The sequence below is a fragment of the Mesoplodon bidens genome, assembly GCF_964165515.1.
Source record: "Mesoplodon bidens genome assembly, chromosome: 10".
Lineage (NCBI taxonomy): Eukaryota > Metazoa > Chordata > Mammalia > Artiodactyla > Ziphiidae > Mesoplodon > Mesoplodon bidens.
Window position 1 is genome coordinate 16,904,549 of NC_138172.1, and position 22,921 is coordinate 16,927,469.

A 22,921-nucleotide genomic window follows, 5' to 3' on the forward strand; every position below is an offset into this window, starting at 1 on the left:
CTAGTGGTGGTGGCTGGAACTAGTAGCTAATATTTTTGAGTGTTCACTCTGTGTTAATCATTGTTCCTAGCATTTTGCATATTTTTTCATTTTATCCTCGCAACATTTTTTAGGTGAAAGCACTAAGGCATAGAGATGTTAAATAATTTGCCCGAGGTCATCTGGCTGGTAAACATAGGGGTGAGAGTCTAGTCCTGGCTGTTTACTCTGGAGCAGCACCTCTGGAGCTGCTCCCCTGCTGGTGATGCACACGCCACTTCTCCAGCTGGTGCTGCTTCCTAGCCATTCTCTCAGCCCTTGCTTTAAGTCATAATTAGGAAAAATATTAATTAACAAAGTCAGAAGGCACTAGAATTGTCTACATTATTTGAAGATGTGGATGGAAAAATAAGAAGTCAAGAGATTATGGAGTGTCAATAGGAATTTTTGACATGATGCAAATACAGCTTTGAGTTTAATATATTGTTTTTATTTCCTTTTTTAAAGTTTTACTCTTTTGCTCTGAATTATCATGTCAATGTGTAGTTTTTTTCTATAAAATAAACATTGTGGATGAGATGATTTTTATTTGATTTAGAGATGCAGTATTTCAACTGAAAGTATATCTTTATTATTCGGAACTCAACTTGGGGCTGCAAGATGCTCAAAATCTGAATAATTTAGGAAAATTCCAGTTAGTTATCTGATGGCTATGAAAGAGTTGCATATGTTTATTTAAAAGCAGCTGACTGTCCCCCTGACCTTTTTCTCCTTTTTTAATCCAACCACTTAATACAATGTAGATTATTATTTGATGGCTTTTACAAAAGACTCCGCATTATAGCTGCATGTATTTTTGCCTTGCTCTCGTGTGAAAGCGTGAGTTAATATGCCTTTCCTTTACAGCCAGTCCCTGAAGAACTACAGAATGGTGAAGGTTTTGGATATGTTGTTGCTTTCCGCCCTGTCGGAGTAACGAACTGGATCCAGACAGTGGTCACATCTCCTGATACCCCAAGATATGTCTTTAGAAATGAAAGCATCCTGCCATTTTCACTGTATGAAGTTAAAGTGGGTGTTTATAATAACAAAGGTGAAGGACCATTTAGCCCAGTGACAACAGTGTTCTCTGCAGAAGAAGGTATGGAAAGGCTATGATTAGACAGATGATCTTCAACTTAATGATTTTTTGACTTTACAGTGGCATGAAGTGAGACACATTTCAGTAGAAATTGGAATTCGAGTTTCTAATTTTAATCTTTTCCTGGGCTAGTGATACAGAGTAAAATAATCTCTCAGGATGCTGGGCAGCAGTAGCTACAGCGCCTAGTCAGCCAGACAACCACAAGGGTAAACAATGGATATACTTAAAATTATTCTGTACCATGCAACCATTCTATTTTTCACTTTCAGTACAGTAGTCAATAAATTACAGGAGATACTCAACACTTTATTGTAAAATAGGCCTTGTATTAGATGATTTTGCCCAACTGTAGGCTAATGTAAGTGTTCAGAGCCTGTTTAAGGTAGGCTAGGCTAAGCTTTGCTGTTTGCTATATTAGGTATATTAAATGCATTTTCGACTTATGATATTTTCAAATTAAGATGTGTTTATCGAGATGTAACCCCCTCATAAGTCAAGGAAGATCTGTATGTCACTTCCACACTGAATCAACCAATTGTGCTCCAAAAACCCATTTGGAAGTTCTTTGTGACTTCAGATATATTTCTTGAAAAGGAGAATGATTGAAGTCATAGATACTAGTCCAGGTAATAAAGATCAACCATGCCTACTTGAAGTGTGAGACTCAGTGGATAGTTAGAGGGGGTAATAGTTAGTTGAAAATCTGCTTATGAGGAATACATTGAGTTCCAGTCTGTGAAGCAGGGAGCAGCACAGCCTTCTACAGCTTTCTTCTTTGGGAGGTAATATTAAGATACTCTTTTTGAAGTGCCCTAGTCTGAAGTTTTATAGTGGTTCCTAGACCTGAGAAAGAGGTTTTAGCAGGATGGAGAGGGAGGACCGGAAGTCTGACCTTGGGGAGGTATGGAATATGCAGGTTTGAGGATGGGTTTCACCAGTTCTAGTCGGTATAGATTCATACATACTCCATTCTGGACTCACTCCCTTTCTCTGCCTTTCTGTCCCAGAAAGTAATAGTAAAAATAATAGTAATGTTAGGAGAATCCTATGAAATTGCCATTTTATAGGTCAAAAGCAGCTGACTATTGGCTATCTCATGCGGTTCTAGCTAGTTAGAATGGCAGGAGCTAGCATGTATTGGGTGCTTACTATCAGCCAGACATTACCTAATTTGAATTTTCCAAGGAGGAATGACAGGCAGGTACTATTGTTTTTTTCCCACTTACACAGGAGAAAACGGAAGCTTGATGAAAGAAATTAATGAACTTGCCAAAATCCATACAGACCGACTGAGCCAGTATTTTAACCCCGGGCCTTTGCTCTTGAGTAGTTTGAGCTCATGAAATACGATTTCACAGTATCTCCTCTATCCTCCAAGCCTTACAGTAAATTGAGAAAGTGGGTCCAAAACAGTAAGGAGGCTCAATTTTTCATCATACTCTCACCTCCTGTTTTTGTTCTCTTTTCCCACTGAGTTCTGAGAGAAAAAGGGAACAGGATTTTTAATTTTTTTGCAAAACCAAGAGCTTTTATATTCATAGCCAGACCCCATCTCCAAGAGTTGCTGAGAAGGATTATCATTACAAGAGCAGGTCAGGAGTCTGAGGGGTGATGGCAATTAAATTAACCAGGGAGTTTGGGTAGACGGGGTTGGGGGCGGGCGGCAGCTGGGAAGGAGGGACGGCCAGAGCCTTTTAGTATCTTCTTGCCTCCTGCACTTTCCTTCTCCTGTTTCCATTCTTGCCACCACTGATGATTTGGTTCAAGGTCTTTCTGTTCCAAATGTCAGAAACTGATTTGACTTGCCTTTTAAAAAAGCAGGGATTTATTGGAAATATACTCGCACCTTTCATTGAAGCCAAGAGAGAGGTAAATAGCAAACCTCATGAAGAGCCTTAATCAGAGAAGCTCTGGGCCCTCAGAAACCTAGGGCTTCTCTAGAGCACCAGGGCTGGATTGATTGGCCTCAAGTCTTCCTCGTTTCTCCAAAGCACGTTTCAAATTCTCAAGAGAAAAAAATCTAACAGGTCCATCCTTGGACCAGGGGTCTATCTCAGTATGCATCAGCCATGGCCAGGGAGCAGGATCCTTTAACGTAGAAATGGATACTGGGAAAGGACACATCTCTGCTTAGAGCTCCTAAGAGGAAAGAACCGCTGTGAGATCCATGAAGCTCCAAGAGCTCTCCATTACAAAGGGGATTTCTTCTTGTGTATTAAGCTCTGTGTGTGCTTATCTCCTCCAGAAGAGTATAGAATCTCATTTAACTTTGACCCTCTTGTGGCCTGGCTAGACAAGGCACTCACTAAATGCTTATTGAATAAATGAACTCTGTAGACCTTGACCTTTATTTGGAAAGACAAAAAAATAACGTAAAGTAAGTAGCGCTTGTGGGCATAGGATTTCCCATAGGGACTGTGGGACAGAGAGGAGAGAAATAATGATGGGGAGGAAAGTAGGATACCAAGAAGGGCGTGCCAGAGAGGGAGCAAGTTGCTCTGGCTGTTCAGCGAGGAAAAGCCTGTGGCGGTGATGCTATCTCCTCCTAGGAAATGGAAAGTGACCAAGACATGGTTCACGTTTTCACATATTTTTACAGAATAGTTTACATGTTCAAATACGTTAAAATGCTTTTTTTAAAAAAATAAGAACTTCAGTATATTTTTCTGTTCCCAAATAGAGCCTACGGTAGCTCCATCTCAAGTTTGTGCAAATAGCTTGTCTTCCTCAGAAATTGAAGTTTCTTGGAACGCTGTTCCTTGGAAGTTGAGCAATGGACACTTACTCGGCTATGAGGTAATGTCTTTTTAAATTAATTAGCTCGTGTAAGTATGTTGCCACGCTACCTTGTCTGCTTTCATTTAAAAGTCTTCTTCACACTGACATCTTAGCTAAAGTCTGACTTTTGTTCAATTTTATCACCGTATTGTTCTGTGTGACTATCAACGGATATTGACTTTAACTCAACCAGTTAAATGAAAGTGACTTTAGTTGAGGTATAAAAGGAAAAAATAATAATAAAATGAAAGGAAATCATGTATCCTGTGGGCCTAATCTGTAGCTAGTTCGGCTGAAAAATAAGAGTGAGATCGAAACATAGTATTTAAGTTCACTGGGTATATCTGCTAATAGCTCTTCCAGTGCTTTGTCTTATTTTCTTGGTGGGCTTGCTACTTCTAGGCTCTAGACAAGTCAGCCTTGCATAGCATGTAATTCTTGCCTTCAAATCATTGCCTTTGGTGAAATAAGATGAAAGGTCTGAAACGGCATAACGCAAGACCAAATGTAATGAAGTTCAGAATAGGCCACACAGAAAGTGGTTGAGGGATGAGTGACCTTGAAAGGTTTCATAAGGGTAGTAAGGTTTAACAGGACTTCAAAGAAAAAAATAAGTAAACGTAGAGAAAGTGGAAACATTCCAGACTGAGCATGGCACATTGAAAGAGTGGAAGGAGTACAGGTCCACCTGCAGCAGGTGGTTCCTGTAGGGCAGGTGACGGTAGAAGGGTACAGCGGGGCCAGGTCACAGACGGCTCTGAATGTTAAGAAGAACCATTCTGGACTGGGCTCCATGTTTAGGACGGAGCAGTTAGAGAAAAGTGGGAGCAGTTGAGCTGAGAGCTGACAAGATAAAAAGCGAAGTCTTAAGAAGGTTTCTGTGACGATGACACTGTGGTAGCCACAGCTGTGATTTCACCCCGACCCACAGCCATCTTCTTAGCAAGCTTCCCTCCTGCTTCTAATTCCTGATTCAGTGGCACGTTTACATGCACGTGTTTGCAATACAGGACCGTGTACCCTGCCACTTGCCAACATAACCTCAGTGACTGCACGAGGGTGGCCACTTGCCCAAAGGCAGCTGGCCCATGGACAGTTAAGCTGAGCTAGTCAGATTCTCTTTTTTTTTTTTTGGCGGTACGTGGGCCTCTCACTGCTGTGGCCTCTCCCGTTGCGGAGCACAGGCTCCGGACGCACAGGCTCAGCGGCCATGGCTCACGGGCCCAGCTGCTCCGCGGCATGTGGCATCTTCCCAGACCGGGGCACGAACCTGTGTCCCCTGCATCGGCAGGCGGACTCTCAGCCACTGCGCCACCAGGGCAGCCCTAGTCAGATTCTTGTTTGAAGTATTGAAGCAAGCAGCATAGAGATTGTGTTTAGTGAGCATAATGCAGTGATATGTCAAGTTTAGGACCCAGTTCAGACTTCCCAAGTGAAGGCCATGGGCAGATAGGACAAAGCTGATTTACAGAGATGAGCTGGAGCAGACATACTCTCATGCAGCCCTAAAGGATGGAGGCGACAAGTTCCTCTTTAAGGAACTTAAAGAGCAAAATAGAAGAGCTCTTTGACAATTGTCCAGTTCTTGAGTTGGCTATTCTCTTTCTCATAATGTCACCTTGTCCTCCTTTTCAGCCAGCTCCCTTTACATTTGAACTTGAGAGAGTTCCTGGTCCTTATAATCAAACAAGCAGTGACTTGAATAAATTAAAGATAAAGTAGAGAAAGGATTGGCTAGAGCAGTGATGCTCAAAGGATGCACCATGGGCCACCTTCACCACAATTACCTAAATTTTTGCTGAAGATGAGCCCCCAGAATCCTCCCTGGGCCCACAGAACCCAAACATCTAGGGGTGGGTGTTGTGAATGTGCATTTTTAGTAAATACCCATAGGGAAACATCTTCCTGCACACGTATGTATAGGAAGCCCTGGTCTTGATACAGAGGCCCTGGTCTTGACAGAGACCCTGATCACAGACAGAGCTGTCCAGACTTAAGGAAACCGAAGTGATACTGAGGAAGCAAAACACCATATAAATACAGCAGAGCAACTTGATCAGTATCTTAAAGGAAGCCAGGAACACTTGGATGGGAAATTCCTTTAATTCCCTGACAGTGAGTAGAAGCAGTGAAAGATAGTGGGCAACCAGTAGTAGCTCCCCAATGATTAGAGAAATGGCATTGACAGGAATAGTAAGTGAGACGGAAGGAACACAGATATAAAGGAGCATAATCCTGAGGTCACACCTGTGCCACATCCCAACTCTGCCACTCACTGTGCTGGAAAAGTTATATAAATTCTGTGAGCCTCATTTTCCTCACCTGCAGAATGGGAGCAATGGGCCTAACCTAATTAGGATTTTGAGAGGATTGAATGAGATTAGGCACCTGTGCTTCTCACAGTTTCTGGCTCATAATAATAAGCAATGAATAAGTGTGAGCCATGTCCCAGAAGAATTTTTCAGATATTAATTTATAGATTTCTCCCCAGTAACTATTCTCAAGCAGTTCTTCAACTCCAAGCTCTTTTGCCTCATGAGAGTTTGTGACGGCTATCAAGATGGGGGTGCCTGTGAGATACCTTCCTTCCTCGCTTTGTTTCCAAAGCTCAAGCCTTTAAGGAGATTATTTCATGTATCCTGGAGGGTGAAGAGAGAGAACATGCCACAGAGGAAAAAATACAAGAGAAATTTCAGGTGACCTTGGAGGAAACGAAGATCTGAGGCTTACAAAATCTCGTGGGTCCCACAGCTTTCTACTTGGCAGTGCCCAAGTTGGTGGCCAGACCACAGAAGGGAATAGCTGTGCTTCCCACACTCAGCAAGGACTTCTTATTCCCCAAGCATGGCAGAACTGCTGGGCCTAAAGGGATCAGACCAATGTAACAGTAAGTTATCTTGGCCAGGCTTTGGGAAGGGAGCCCCAGGAGTGATTGAAATCGAATTTTCCATTAGCTGAGCAGGGTATGAAATTCAGTGTTAAATCAAATTTACTTAAAATAAGTGAGCACATTTTGCATCCCTCCAACAGCAGACTGAAGTACACATCCCCCATTCATAACTTTGTCCTTTACAAACTGTATGATAGGATCATAATTTCTGACCTGGTTGTAGCTTGTGAAGTAGTTAAGAGAAATAAGCAAGAGACTATATATAAATGGGCTTTGTGGGCTTCCAAGCACCACAGAAATGTTACCAGTCACTGGCAATTGTTTTGACAGCTTGGGGGCAGGTAGATGCTGATTTTAGAATATATCAGTTTAAGCTGATCATGAGTCATCCAGATATGCATACTCTCTAAGAAAGTAGAATTATACCACTGTGGCTCAGGTCAGGAGAGAGAGGTTGATTGAACAAGAGAGAAAACCAAGGAGTCCAAGTAGTGCCACTGTAGTATCTCATGAAGTCCACACCATTTATTTTTTTTTATTTTTTTTGTGGTACGCGGGCCTCTCACTGTTGTGGCCTCTCCCGTTGCGGAGCACAGGCTCCGGACACGCAGGCTCAGCAGCCATGGCTCGTGGGCCTAGCCGCTCCGCGGCATGTGGGATCCTCCCGGACCGGGGCACGAACCCACGTCCCCTACATCGGCAGGCGCACTCTCAACCACTGTGCCACCAGGGAAGCCCCACACCATTTTTGAATTATACAAACCTGCCTTCACATCCACTGGGACAGAATATAAGCTCCACCAGCGACAGGGGATTCTGCCTGTTTGTTCACTGATGTATCCCAAGTGCCAAGAGTTGTATCTGGCACACAGGAGGCAGGCAAAAAATTCATGTTGATTGAATAAATGCAATTTTGGCTCCATTATCTTACTGCTGTCTGGCTTTGAGCAGATTACGAATGCTCTCCAAGGCCCAGTTAAAACAGTAAGTAACTGTCAGCATCACTGGAGAAACTTTAAGTGAGATAAAGCAGCCCTTGTGAAAATGGCCCAAAGAGACTTTGGGAGCTTCTCCTTTTCTGTTTTGAATATTGGGCACTGGGATAAGATTTCATTGAAAGGGGAAATTTGAAAACCAGTGAAGTAATACAGAAAGACTTAGCACAATCTGAGTATGGGACTCAGTGCTGTTGTTTGTGTTGCTACTGGTGCTGCTGTTAGGTGGTGGGCAAAAAGATGAGGGGCGATGAGCATATGGGACTTTGCTGGAAATTAATGATGACACCTTGCCTATCTGTGTAAAGAGTAGCAAATTTAACACCCAAATGGAGCCTGAATACAGTATTGAAAGGAAACAACTAGTGGAAGTTTGTTCCCCAAGTGCTTGGTATGTATGAAAAGAAAGAAACAAGCTCAGGAAAAGGTATACTAATTGGGGCAACTTAAGAAATAAGTTATATAATTATGCCAAGATAAAAATATGTATTTTCATAATCTCAATAATGATTTAAACAGTAACCTGGAAGAATAAGTGACTTAGCAGAGTATTTAACTATCAGGCATATGGCTAACTTTCTGGGTTGCAGTTTCCCTGGTGTGGCTTTACAACTGTTAATAGCACCTGCTTCCCTCTCATCACATGCCAGGTGGCGTGCTGAGCACACATCATCATTAGCATCTAGACTAATTTCTGATTTGACCAAGTAGTCGTCGAGGAGCTCATTTCCCTGGGCTCCAATTTATTTCATCTTCTAAGGCACAACACTCAGGCTCAGATCTTTTCTTGTGCCCTTTGCATAGGAACAAGAGATACGTACAGACAAGATAAAGAGGATGCAGATGATTTAAGTTCATGGGTAGTGGGTGTCTGAGGAACAAAAGCTCCAAAGTTCTAGCTTGGTATATACAGTCCATTTCTTTAAAGTCATTTTGTGTCTTGAGAAGATAAAACTTGGGAGAATGACCTTGATAAGTGATGGAAACAAAAATCTATACTTGGGAAGTACTACAGGTAAGCATATTTCTGGGACTGTTGCAGGAGGGGGACCCCTTCCAGGGCCCGAGAGTGGACTCTTGTCTAACACTCAGAAATGAAGTGTCCAAAGAGACACACGTGCTGACAAAGCAAAAGACTTTTTTGGGAAGGGGCTCCCGGGTGGAGAGCAGCTGGTAAGGGAAGCCAGGAGAACTGCTCTGCCATGTGACTCGCAGTCTCGGGTTTTATGGGAATGGGGTTAGTTTTGGGGTTATCTCTGGCCAGTCACTTTGACTCAGGGTCCTTCCTGGTGGCGCATGCATCGCTCGGCCAAGATGGATTCCAGCGAGAAGGATTCTGGGAGGTAGGCAGGACATCTGGGCTGGCGTCTCCTCTTTCCTTGTGACCTTTCCCGAATTCTTCCGGTTGGTGGTAGCTTGTTAGTTTCGCATTCCTTACCAGGACCTCCTGTTGAAGATAACTCATGCAAGTGGTCACTGTGGTGCCTGGCCAGGGTGGGCCATTTCAGTAAGTGTTTCCCCAGGAGGGGGGGCAAGGGGGAGTTGTAGATTTTTAAAAAATGTTTGGCGGCAAAATAGAGCTTGGGTAGGGAGGGAGGGGAACATAGTAGATTTATTTTTTTTAATGTGTAGCAGGGGAACATAACTAAAAATGTGTACAGAAGGCCAAACTAAAACTTCACTGATACCTCTATCCTACCTCCTGTTCTAAACAGCTGTACAGAATGTGTTTAGCTCCTAACATTTTAATTAGAATGGAAAAAGATGTCAAATATTTGAATACTTTTTTGAGAATAGGAAAATTCTACTGGAAGAAACAAAGACATACGGAGAGAGTCTAATTCCTTACTATCAGGCAGAGAATTAACTTCACTCTAGAACGAGTCACATGTACATAGGAAAATTGGATAGAGGCAATTCAGGCCCATTTAAATAAACAGGGAGGCAGCAAAAATGAATTGAGTAAATAAAATGCAGACTTTCTGGACGTGGTGGAAGGATTTGTTATGCCGGAGAGAGCAGTAAGTGTGTGTGTGAGTGAGAGCCACCCAAACAAAGCTGGGTTTGTTATTAGGCAAATATGGCCCCTACCAGACTGTGGCTCAGCACTGAGGGATCCAGGGGAGTAAATATCCCAGCCTCTCTCTCCTCGCACCAGCCCGTCTCCTGGCTTCTCTGTTTCTGAATTCAGGTTCGCTGCTCTCCTCTCAAAAGCCAGTACTCAAGAGACAAGTGCTGGTAGGAACGGAAAAGTCGCTTTATTCAGGAGACCAGCAAACTGGGAGGATGGCGAACTTGTGTCCAAAAACCAACTGTGAAGATTCTGCTCGACCATGAAAGTTTTTAAAGGGAGAATCATTTGGGGAGGACTTCAGGGTCTTCATTTATCTTCCACTGTGTGCAGACTTTCTTCTGACTGGTTGGTGGTGAGGTAAACAGGGCTGTGCTCCAGGAAACTTGTGCTCAGGCTGAAGTTACCATCCTCCACCTGGGCGGGGGCCTTAGTTCCTGCAGAAGAACTCAAAGGTATTGTTACGTATATTCCTTGAGGTGGAAGCAGGACCCTGTGCCTCCACTCCCACCCCATGCAATATTATTTCTTGCCGCTTCTCCTTTGTTTCTGTATTCCCTCCCTTCCCTGATAAGCAGTTATTTGAATCTGCCCTTTGGAACTCAGGGTAGGTCAGGGAAGCTAAATGAAGCCTATTTCCTGCAAACAAGAAACAGGGTATACAGAAAGGATTTGTACTGGGAGGGCCGTACAGGGTCCTGCTCCATTTCCTCTCCATCCAGTGAGAAGCCAGAGGGTCAGCAAGCTTGGTATGTAATTCACATAGGTCAGCCCTCCAGGGACTGAGAACTAAGTAAAGAAGAGTAGGAGATAGATCTGGATGTGTCTTCTAAAACCTGTCGAATGCATTTGCCTGCCTGATATTTATTGAAATGTGTTTTGTCTAGCAGCTAAGATGAAATATTTGTCTTCCTGAAAATCTATAAGTATACACAGTCTATTCCGACTAAATGCCTGTACTTTAATGGCTAAATAAGGTGCCATTTTTCAATATATTATTTTTATAAACTGCATTTCATTTTAAGGTTAAGTGAAATCTCTGATACTGTGATATGAAGGACTCCTCACAGCAGGGACATTAGCTTTTGGAATAACCAAATTATTTTCAGAAATAGAGATAGCATTTTAAATCCTGACATTCCTCAAGTTTGTTTCTGTTTACTTACCGATATAAAAATATATTAGCTTGTGAAAGGGTATTATGGTTCTGAAGAAAAATTATTATCAAGAAATTGGAGTCCCAGTGTTTTATAGGCACATAGAATATTAGGACTTGAGTAACTAGCTTGGTGAATTAAGGGAAAAAAAAATCTTCCTCTCTGCTCTATCCACAAAACAGTTCTGACACTAAAAATGTGGGTTTTTTTCTCTACACCAACCAGTTCTCTGACACCAGCTGGGTGTCCTAAAATTCAATTCAATTTTGACCCTCTGTACCTAGAGTTAGCTTCAGATCCTACAAGTTGAGGGTTCAGTCCCACAAGACTGCCCTGCCCCCCTGCCACACACACACAAACATCAGATGCCAGTCACAAGTCCAGCCCTCCTCTGATCAACTGAGGGGTTCCCACAACCCCCTCCTTGGGTTTGATAACTTGCTAGAATGGCTCACAAAACTCAGGAAAGCACTTTACTTACCATTATCCATTTATTGTAAAGGATACAACTCAGCAACAGCTAAATGGAAGAGGTGTGTAGGGCAAGGTATGTGGGAAGGGGCACAGAGCTTCCATGCCCTCTCCGTGCCCTCCACTCTCCCAGCACCTCAGTGTGTTCACTTACTTGGAAGCCCTTCAAACTTTTCATTTAGGTTTTTTTTATGGAGGCTTCACTGCATAGGAACGATTGATTAAGTCATCGACTGTTTGTTAACAAAATTAAATCAACCTCCAGCCTTGTGTCAGGAGGTGGGCCTGAAAGTTCCAACCCTCTAATCACAAGGTTGGTTACCCTGGCAACCAGTCTCCATCCTGAAGGTACCCAGGAGCCCGCAGCCACCAGATGTCTCATTAGCATACAAAAGACACCACTTCTGAGATTCCATGGGTTTGGGGGGAGCTGTGTGCAGAGACCAAATACATATTTCTTATGTGTCTCTGTGGTGGGAAGGAGGGAGGCATTTTTAAACTGCCTGTGTTTAAGTCATTCAAGAATTCACCAATATTGGGTATTCAGTGTGTACAAGCTTTGACCCAAGCGGCAGAGCTATGGTGATGACCAAGACAAACCTGCCTCCAGAACATGATTCCACCTTAGCATTTGCCCCTCCTGCTGTCTTCTGTGCCAAGGGATGCAGTTGCTGGCACTGGTGCACACTCGCACTAGCAAACCAAGGCAGGGTGACCCGCTACTGATGGAGAGAGTGGCCTGTGTCTCTCAGGCCGGGTGATGAAAAATTGTTGAGAGCCACAATTCAGTCTTAACCACCTTCTCCTTTGGAGTGGATTTACCTTTTATTTTTCCTCCCTCTGAACTCAGAGTGAATCTACAACATGAAAATATCTGCGTTTCTTTGGTTCTGGAAAATTCTGAGACATTTTCTCTTTTATTGTTGCCTTTTCCTTAACCTCTCCTTCTGGAGCTCTGGTTGGAAAATTTCATTCATCTGCAGTGTTTTTTAACTTGGCTTTCATAATTTTTCTTTCCTTCTCCATGTTCTGGATTTATTCATTCTGTCTTCTACCTTCCAGTCTTCAGCTCAATCGTAGCACTGATTTCTTTTTTACTATTGTATTTTTCAGGTGTCAGAATTCTACTTGATATTTTTTAGATTCGCCCCATCTTTTTTCTTCGTCTCCTATTCTTGCATTATAAATTTAGTCCCTTCTTTGGTAAATTTGAACATTTTAAATATACTTATTTTAAGATCCATGTCACCTAAACATATAATAGCCAGTCCCCTGTGGTCCAGTCTGCTGACTTTCTTTCTTGTTAGCAGGGTTCCTCATGTGCTTTGTAATATTTCTGTCTCTGCTCATCTTTTTTTTTTTTTTTTTTTTTTTTTTTTTTTTTTGCGGTACACGGGCCTCTCACTGTTATGGCCTCTCCCGTTGCAGAGCACAGGCTCCGGACGCGCAGGCTCAGCGGCCACGGCTCACGGGCCCAGCCGCTCTGCGGCACATGGGATATTCCCGGACCGGGGCACGAACCCGTGTCCCCTGCATCGGCAGGCGGACTCTCAACCACTGCGCCACCAGGGAAGCCCTCTGCTCATCTTTTGTAGATGCTACCTTCATGTTCTGACAATGTTATATTAATTCTTTTCTGCACAATTATATTTTCAGAGTTTGTTCCTTCAGCCTGGACACGTTTCCTTTCTTCATCCTTGTGTTGTGGTTGTGCCTATAAAATCCAAAGTAGTGTGGAGTTATATTCTGTCCTCTCAAGTGTAGAACTTTTACCATTTAAACCCAGAACACAACTGAGAGGAAAAATGGCGTCTTTTCTTCTTGGCTTTTTCCTCTATAAAAAAACAAAACAAAACAAAAAAACTATCCTCCTATAAATATTTTTGAACAAAATTTTATAGAACATAACTGATGTGTTATTTACATAATAAAAATATCTATCCTTGTATAAATATTTTTGAACAAATTTTTTATAGAACATAACTGATTATTACTTGGAAATATATATGTCACTGCTTTATGCTTTTGTTATATGCATATTTATTCAACTTTTAAAGTAAAGCTATTTAAGAAGATTATATAATAAATTTGAACTAATATCATGCTCAATTTTGGCACTAATTTTCTCTATGATTAAATATTTCTAATACCTGTCAGAAACTGATATCTAAAAGTAAATCTCTCATTCTGATACATGGAGATTGGTTAAAGTACTTCAGAAACAAACTGCTATCAAGAGCTTTCAAGCACCTTCTGTGAACTGATTTATAAAAGATAATCCATATGCCAATTGAAAATTATTTTTATTTCTTCTTTAAATCAGTCTCCTGGGCTTCCCTGGTGGCGCAGTGGTTGAGAGTCCGCCTGCTGATGCAGGGGACACGGGTTCGTGCCCTGGTCTGGGAAGATCCCACATGCCTCGGAGCAGCTGGGCTCGTGAGCCATGGCCGTTGAGCCTGCGCGTCCGGAGCCTGTGCTCCGCAACGGGGAGAGGCCACAACAGTGAGAGGCCCGCCTACCACAAAAAAAAAAAAAAAAAAAAAAATCAGTCTCCTAAGGAATGATTTTTTTAGGCAACTTATATTGAAGTAACTTGAATACAGAAACAATGGCGCACGGATGGAAACCTAACAAGAGGCCAGTGTGTATCACAGGATGATCTTGATTGAGTTACTTGACTTCTCCCTGCCTTTGTCATTCCATGTGTTGAGTGACAATTATTAAAGCTCATAATTATGTTTTCTTTTTCCCAATCTATGCTATATCCTAGGCCGCAAGTTTTCGGGCTGACTACAGTGTTTTATTATAATTATCGATTATTTGTCATTCTTAGTTTAATAACTAGACAATGCTTTAAAGAGCAGTAAGGGGCTTCTCTGGTGGCGCAGTGGTTGGGAGTCCGCCTGCCGATGCAGGGGACGCGGGTTCGTGCCCCGGTCCGGGAAGATCCCACATACCGCGGAGTGGCTGGGCCCGTGAGCCATGGCCGCTGAGCCTGCGCGTCCAGAGCTTGTGCTCCGCAACGGGAGAGGCCACAACGGTGAGAGGCCCACGTACTGCAAAAAAAAAGGATGTTACAAAGAATTTTCAGAAAATGCTATTGGGCTTCCCTGGTGGCGCAGTGGTTGAGAGTCCGCCTGCCGATGCAGGGGACACGGGTTCGTGCCCCTATCCCGGAAGATCCCACATGCCGCGGAGCGGCTGGGCCCGCGAGCCATGGCCGCGGAGCCTGTGTGTCCGGAGCCTGTGCTCCGCAACGGGAGAGGCCACAGCAGTGAGAGGCCCGCATACAGCAAAAAAAAAAAAAAAAAAAAAAAAAGAGCAGGGAGTGTCTTATCATTGTGGAGTCATCTAAACCTAAGCAATACCTCCATTGTTTACAGTTGGTGAATTTAGAATGTATGTGAGTTGTCGGTATCCATTAACAATTTGCTGAGTGTGGCTTTATAAAAGACAGTTTGGCGTGTTATCTTTAATTAATGAATAAAATCTATGTGGTTTTCTTTGATAATAGTAAAAGGTATCTGTCATATATGTGGATGTTTTTTGCTAATTTATATTTGATGCTTTAAAGCTGTAGGAGGTGCATATTCAATTTAGTCCTAATTATTTGGGTTTACGTCCTCCTTTCAAGGTTTTTCTGAAAACTAATACTTCTTTCCAGGGAAAATGCACATATACACATACATGAGCCCAGCATTTTGCATGAATTTAAGGGGGCCTTGATATCAATATAAATATTCATGCATAATATACACACACATATACATGCACATTTATAGGGAAAATATTTATCTGGCATGATATTAATATGCTAATTTGGGATTATTATTGAAAAACCTGAGATTTTATAGTTTGCTGCTAATCTTTTTTAAAGAAATAATTTTATAGTTGCTCACTTTTTTAAAGTAACTTTAGGTGTATTTTTCTCAGAGGCCTGAAATGGGTTTACCGTATGCAACCCATAAACACGTTTTGTTTAGCCCACAGACAAATGGGGCCAACTCTAAATTTGGGACATTTCACATTAAAATCAGGATTTTTGCTTTCTTTTAAAAAAAGACCTGTAAACACTGGGTCCATCTTCCCTCCATCGACCAGAGAGCTGTGTAGAGGCTCCATTACGAAGATGGAACGTGCCTGTCTCTTTTGCCGCAGTTCCCACACGTCTCTACTGCCTTCATGACTGATGGCTGAGCATCGATTGCCGTTTTCATTGTGCTCAAGCAGCCGTTTACTTACAGAAATTATAGAAATGGTTTCCTGTTTTCATATTTTGCTATCGAAGTAGAAAAAAAATGAAAGTCAAACCAAAAGGGCAAAGACTGCAAGAAAAACAGGAAAGTGCCTATTTCTTTCTTTTTTAAAAAAAATAAATTTATTTATTTAATTTATTTATTTTGGGCTGTGTTGGGTCTTCGTTGCTGTGCGCACGCTTTCTCTACCTGCGGTAAGCAGGCTTCTCATTGCGGTGGCTTCTCTTGCTGCAGAGCACGGGCTCTAGGCTCCTGGGCTTCAGTAGTTGTGGTGCACAGGCTTAGTCGCTTCGCGGCATGTGGGATCTTCCCGGACCAGGGCTCAAACCCGCGTCCCCTGCATTGTCAGGCGGATTCTTAACTACTGCGCCATCAGGGGAGCCCCAAGTGCCTGTTTCTTTAGGAAAGTAAAAAATATGTACTCAGTCTGCTTTATGTATTTGTGTTAAGTGTCCAGCCCCTGCTTTAGATGGTCAGATGGTGATATCTGGTCTCAGCACGAGGAGCAGTTGCACTTTTCATGAGCCATTTGTTTGGTGGTTTTGTTGCTGTTTTTATTTTATGAAGGATCCAAACTGTCTAGCAAAGCATAGCAGGACTTTATAGCATAATTGGAGTTCACTGGGGAACATGTCTTATTATTGTATTTTTCTACTTTTATTTCTTTATTTTATCAAATACTCTCAAAACATTTTTATATTTTTATACTGTAAACGTATATATCTTTATAAGCAGTCTCAGATCATTTTGCACAACTCACAATAATGAAATACAAGTAAAACATTTCAATATATCCATATATTAACCTATGTTACCTACCTTCCTGTTCTCTGCAGCAGCTCTGCATACTCAGGGGTCTTGGTGACACTTGGCCATCACTGTAGGACAAGCCACTGGCCAGCTGGCTTTTCAGTGGTCTTTGCTCTGACAGGTCCCTTTCTTCACAGAAGGCATCTTCACCATCCATCAGAGTTAAGCCTAGCTGCCAGCCTTCCAGCGTTGAGCCTGAGCCAGGTTGATTAGGGTCTGAGAAGGAGAAGCAGCTCACTCTGTTAGAAATGTAGATTTTTTTCCTTCATTTTCCCTTTTATACAGCTATGGGCTAGTAGCATGTAGCACTTACTGTCTTTGAATTTATCTGGTTTATTTGTGTACTTATTATCTGTCTCCCCCAGGAGTCCCTTTTCTTTCACGTGTCTGTGGCACAGAGCCTAATGCAGCACCTAGCACATAGTAGGTCCTTAAAAAACTACTTGTGGGACAAATGATAAAGTAAATAAATTACAGTGCCCATTGTAATAAAAATCACTTAATGTAAAGAATGCTGTTTTCTCAATCCTTCTCATTTTTTATGTTTTCTGTCCACCAGGTGCGGTATTGGAAGAATGGAGAAGAGGAATCATCAAGCAAACTGAAAGTGGCAGGAAATGTGACATCGGCCAGGCTCCATGGCTTGAAGAGCAACTTGGAATATTACACGGCTGTCCGGGCTTTCAACAGCGCTGGTACCGGTCCCTTTAGTGCCACGGTTAATGCAACCACCAAGAAAACTCGTATGTATCTTCTGATTTTTTTAACGTCAAAAAAATATTTTGCATTTAAAATGGTAGCCTTCTTTATCACTTTAGATGGACAACACAAGTCAGTAAGCCCAATGAATGAGGTAAACCTAACTCCAATCCCTTGTAAACTCAGAGGCACACATACATGTCTTCCTGATACCCCTAAATCTTCAGTTAGAAACCCCATGTGAAAATGAATGTGCACCTTTTGAAAAATTTTAGAGTGGGATGTTTAGTCAAGTCCATCCACTTTTCTTTTAAAATGTGATCAAGCTAATTGGTTTATTTCATGTATTTTTAGTTCGCCAAAGCTTGAGGATTTTTGATAAGCATGAATAACTTAAAGTTCAGGCCAAAGAATCAAGAGTGATTTTTTTCTTCTTTTCTTTCCTACTTATTCAAAAGAGGGCAATGTACAATAAAAGGTTACCAGCCAAAGGTGTTGGTTCACATGAATATATAGATATTTTTAAAAATCTGACCAGAGATGTCAGTCAGTGTTGCCTTCAAAGCTGAGTCTTTGTTAGCTGTGTATTCACAGGTACATTCACAAGTACCAATTATGAGCAATACATTAACCTGGCTTTAAATTAGGCTACAGAAAAATCAGTGATTTGCAATTTTGTAGTCTTTCCCATATTTTTCCATGAAACTGATAGCACCAGTGTATATTTAGTTATTGTATCGTATTGCTACTTTCTCACAATGCAACCATTTGAATTACTCTTGTCATCATCATCATAGCTAATAGCAATGGAGAACATTTTATGTTCACATGCTTTACATGTATTCCCACGCCTAAACTTCATACCTACCACATGAGGTAGGTGTTACTTTTACTTCTTTTTGAAAGATGAGGAATGTGGGCATGACAGGATTAACTTTAATTTTAAAATAATGGTGCAATAAAACAATTTTTCTTCTTAATTTATTTTCAAAATTAATTAACCCAGTAAAAATGTTTTTTTAACTGGCCCTATATGGGAATGAGACAGTTATTTTGCTTGACTGCCAATTTCATTAATGCATTTCTATTTCCATATATAATTCCCAAACTTTCGTGAGAACATACGTTGGCTGGCTAAAATTGCTAAGAACAATAGTATAAAATCTAATTTTATTGCTCGTGTTATTTATGGGTAAGTTAAAATATATATAAAACACAATTCTACTATGGATTTTCATTAACCAGTGTTAATTTGATCAGGAAAGTTCATATTTTTACCTTTGTATTATCTATTGAAAAGAGAGTTTGGAGAGAAAGTTTAGCAACCAAACATTTTCATCCCTTTAAGTAGCATTTTACAAGCAACCAACTAATGTGGTAATTAATTATCCTTCACTAATTATTAGGAGAAGCCTGACACCATCTCTTATAACACATGGTTGGGGTTAGACCAAGGGGCCTGTAGGTTTGGCAATAAACTGAAAATATTCTGCGTTTAGAACTCTTCGCTAAATGTGTTTGGTATTCCCAGTAGTGCTTCTGAATTAGTAAGATTTAAATATACATCATTACTATATGTTCAAAGCACAGATTCAAAAATTCTGATTGCACTGATGCATGCATACAAGTTTATCTGGCTCTTTCCTCTGACTTAATAATTGATGTGATTACTCGCTAAGAAATTATGATTGTAAAAGACTGTGTGACATCATCATGGAATCAGTGAAGAGCTTAGTGAATTGGTTAGACAGAAGGAAGAGATTGATTATAAATCAATAGGAATTTCATGGTAATGTACAGTGAGTGAAATAGAATTATAAAAAAGCAAAACCCTTTAAAATTTAAAGATAGCATATAAATACCCAATCTAAAGTAGGAATTTGCAGGTTACAGTAATGATGGTGATTATGATTTTAATGACTAACACTTACAGAGCAATTTCCAGTCTCTGTTCTAAGTATGTTTCACGTATTGATTCTTAATTCTCACAGCAACACCGTGACTTGGAAACGATTAGTAGTCTCACTTTAGAGACGATGCAGAAGCACACAGAGGTTATGTAACTTTCCTGAGATCACAGAGTAAGTAGCAGGAGAGCCGTACAAATCCAGACATAGGCTTAACCACTGTGCTAGCCTCTCTTTCAACCATATAATTAGAATGTTCATGTCATATATAGCACCAGTATTTATTGGGATTTTACTCTGTGTTTAGGAAGCAGGTAAGGTGATCAAAGACAGACAGGACTTCTGTGCTCATGGACCTGGAGTCTCATAGGAATTCCAGTAATTGAACAAAATCCCCCCTGCAAATGATACATTCCTGTTGCCCCCATTTCACTGGAGTCTGCATGTGGGGCTGTAGGTGTTATTAAAGAAAGGTTTCCTACTTTGAGTGGGAAATTCATAGAGATAATTAAAATCCCTAATTATTCTAAGATTGTGTATAAAGACCATTGTTAAGTTTTAAATTTTACATTCATAATTTTTCTAATGTACCAAAATACAAGTAAGACAGTCTTTGAAAACTATTTCTAATCTTGTTTTATTGGCAGCTCTTAATAATCATACTAACGTTTGACATGGTGTTAGCTTCAAATCCTAGTTATGAATTTTAATAAGGCCTTTGTGATTATCACTATGAAGAGAATTATTGTCATGCTTCAGGCATAAAGATCAAAGATAACATCTTTGAGTCTTTGCTTGCTATCTTTCTTCCCCTCTGGATTGTAAACTTCATGGGGAAAGAGTCCCTCTGTGTCTGTTCACCCAGCCCCAGTGCCCAGCCTAGCACTGGGAGCCACTCATTAAATGTTTAGTGGGTAGCCAGATGGATGAATGAAATCTAAAGAAGCAGGCCAGCCTGAAGTACTATTATTAATCCCATGTACTTCCTCTTGACTGAACATGGTGAATTCAGAACACTTACTGGAGTCCTTCACCATCTTAACTTAAAATGTGCAAGTTTCATGTACTTGTAATCATGGAATTCTGTATGTGAGGCTTTACATCCATACAGATCTTGGGTGATATTTTTGATTAATGTAAATAATACAAGGATTCTCAGGTTAAGTACTGTAGCTTCCATTAAACACTTAATTTTTGATATCCAAATACTTGTGTTTTTTTGAAGCATTTCTAAGTTAAACACTAATTAGCCTCTTTAAGTAATCAAAGATGGATTTTTGTTACTTGCAACCCAAAGAGAGCTAACTCTTAAGAACATCTTTTATCTAAAGGCACTGATGAGGAAAAATTGCAGATAGCATATAAATGACTAAATGGAACGGCTTCTAAAAGGAAACATACTGAGAAGTTTATGTTCGGAGATTGCAAGAAAGAATGTGGAGGGCAAATATTCTGCTTTGTATGACTGAAAAGTCAAGTGGTAATTGTGGCTTTCAGTATGGATGAATTTAGCACTCAACATCCTCAACAATCACCTAGCATCTCAAATTGATTATTTCTAAAACTAAGTTCTTTAAATCATCCACCCCATTTAAAACCTGGCCCTTCTACAATATCAGTATTCCCCATCTTGGTAAATTCAATCCTGTTATTGCAGTTGCTCAGCCACAAAAATTTGGGGGTCATCCTCAACTCTTCTGTTTCTCTTATACCCTGCATCTGGTCCAGAATCTGCCTTCTACAAGAATCTGCCACTTATTAAGGCATTCACGGCAGCCGCCCTGGTACAAGTTGGTACAACCCTCACATGGATCAGGGCAGTGGCCCTTTATCATTCAGCCCATCTGCCTTTGTCTCCCTTAGGCCAGAGTGGTAGTGATGATGTCGCTTCTCTGCTCAGAACCTTCCAATCACTTTCCATCCCACCCCAGATAAATGCTAAATCCTTAAAACGCCCAACAAGACCTTTACAATCCATCCTGAAATCCTACTTAGACTCATTTCCTACTATTTTCTACCCGCTCCTTCCACCTTCCTTTCAGGGGCTCTGCATTTGCTGCTCCCACTCCCCCGAAGGCTGTTCCTCCAGATGCCCAAGTGGGACTCTCCCCCATGCTCACATGTAACTCAGTGCCACCTGACCGCCATATGTAAAAGTACAGCCCCTCATTTCCCGACACTCCCTGTCTCCTTGCTGCTTTATTCTTGGGCATCACACTTAGAGCCACCACCCATGCTATAGCATGTTCGTAATTATTTTATTGTTGTCTCACCAGCCTGCTTTGACTGAAGGCCAAACTCCTTCAGGACAGAGATTTTGCCTGTTTTCCTCATTACTCTATCCCCAGAGCTCTATCTTCAGTGTCTCAGTACTCACAGTTGGTGCCCTGTAAGTATTTATTAAACAATCGAGACTCTCTTCATCTCTTGGCTCTGTTCCATGGTGGCGTCATTCTCCCCAGGTCCCTTCTTCTGATTAACAGTCTTGCCATTAAGCACCTCAAAGCCTATTCCTGTCGACTAAACACGCTGGGAAAAGGGCCAGCTCCTTCCTCATCCCTCCACTCAGAGCCAAAGAGGGGTCTTGGCTCTTCTAGAGCCAGTTTTTGTGGCAAGTAGGTGGAAACCCTTGATTGGCCTGGCCTGCATCACATGCCCAGATTCTCCCCTAGAACAAGAGAATCCTATTTTTTAATGCCTTCACCAATGATTATACATGAGTATCTTATCTACTTGAGAAAATAGTGATATTAAATGGTGAAATCAGTTTTTCACTTGAGTGTTTTCATTTCCAAGTGGAATGTTCATCCATGTAGGTTGAGCCAAAATTAATTGTCTGAATTTAAGGAAACCAATTAAGTGTTTTCTCAGGAAATGAAAAGGAAATGTGAATAAAACAAGCCCTGAAAGAATGTGAGTCAATATTTCAGAGGTTTTTGATAAAATGAATATTCCGGCCTCAAACACCTAATGTAGAAGTTTTCAGGTTTTCAAAGGTACAATTTCATTATATCATCATCCATCCTAAGTTAAGAGTCAGGTACATATCAGTGCAAGGTTTCCTAAATTTTAGATGGTGATCTGCCTTCTCAATTTTTGCCATTTCTGTGGGCCTTCTCTGCTAATGTGTACCTAGTATTTTTTCTTAAAAACTACCTTACCATTTTTACTTATATAAACCTAAAGAAAATGGAAACTAATTTCCTGAGTACAAAAACCAGTATCATTGCCATAAGTAGATGTTAACAAAGTAATAATTAAGCAATTAATAATGCCAATAATAGTAAATATAATGAAAAAATAAGCTGTTCTGCATTTTAAATATTAGCAACGTGGTCTTGCCTCTTCAGACAACTGAACCTGCTTCCTCTTTGTTTGTGATGTTAGCACCGAAGGGATATGAAAGAGCTAGTAGCCCCCAAATCCAGCTTTCTCTTTTTTTTTTTTTTTTTTTTTTTTGTGGTACGCGGGCCTGTCACTGTTGTGGCCTCTCCCGTTGCGGAGCACAGGCTCCAGACGCGCAGGCTCAATGGCCATGGCTCACGGTGCCCAACTGCTCCGCGGCATGTGGGATCTTCCCGGACTGGGGCACGAACCCTGCATTGGCAGACGGACTCCCAACCACTGCACCACCAGGGAAGCCCCCAGCTTTCTTTTGAAACTAATGGGAAGACTAAAAGGAAATTAATTCCTCCCTAGGTGCCTAAATGCTATTTGTTGGCTTTTCTGTGTGTCACATACCACAGATGTATGTCACCCACTCA

The 22,921-nt window shown here is 41.3% G+C and overlaps 1 protein-coding gene across 1 annotated transcript in view; it reads left to right on the forward strand.

Annotated features, from left to right (window-relative positions):
- Positions 1 to 22,921, forward strand: part of CNTN3 (contactin 3) — a gene marked incomplete at both ends in the record, with an annotated part of 238,661 nt that overhangs the window by 204,143 nt on the left and 11,597 nt on the right. The window contains 3 exons of the mRNA XM_081245219.1: positions 886 to 1,120; positions 3,804 to 3,919; positions 17,111 to 17,294. Coding sequence (XP_081101345.1) covers positions 886 to 1,120; positions 3,804 to 3,919; positions 17,111 to 17,294 — 535 coding nt within the window. The remainder of the gene's footprint in view (positions 1 to 885; positions 1,121 to 3,803; positions 3,920 to 17,110; positions 17,295 to 22,921) is intronic.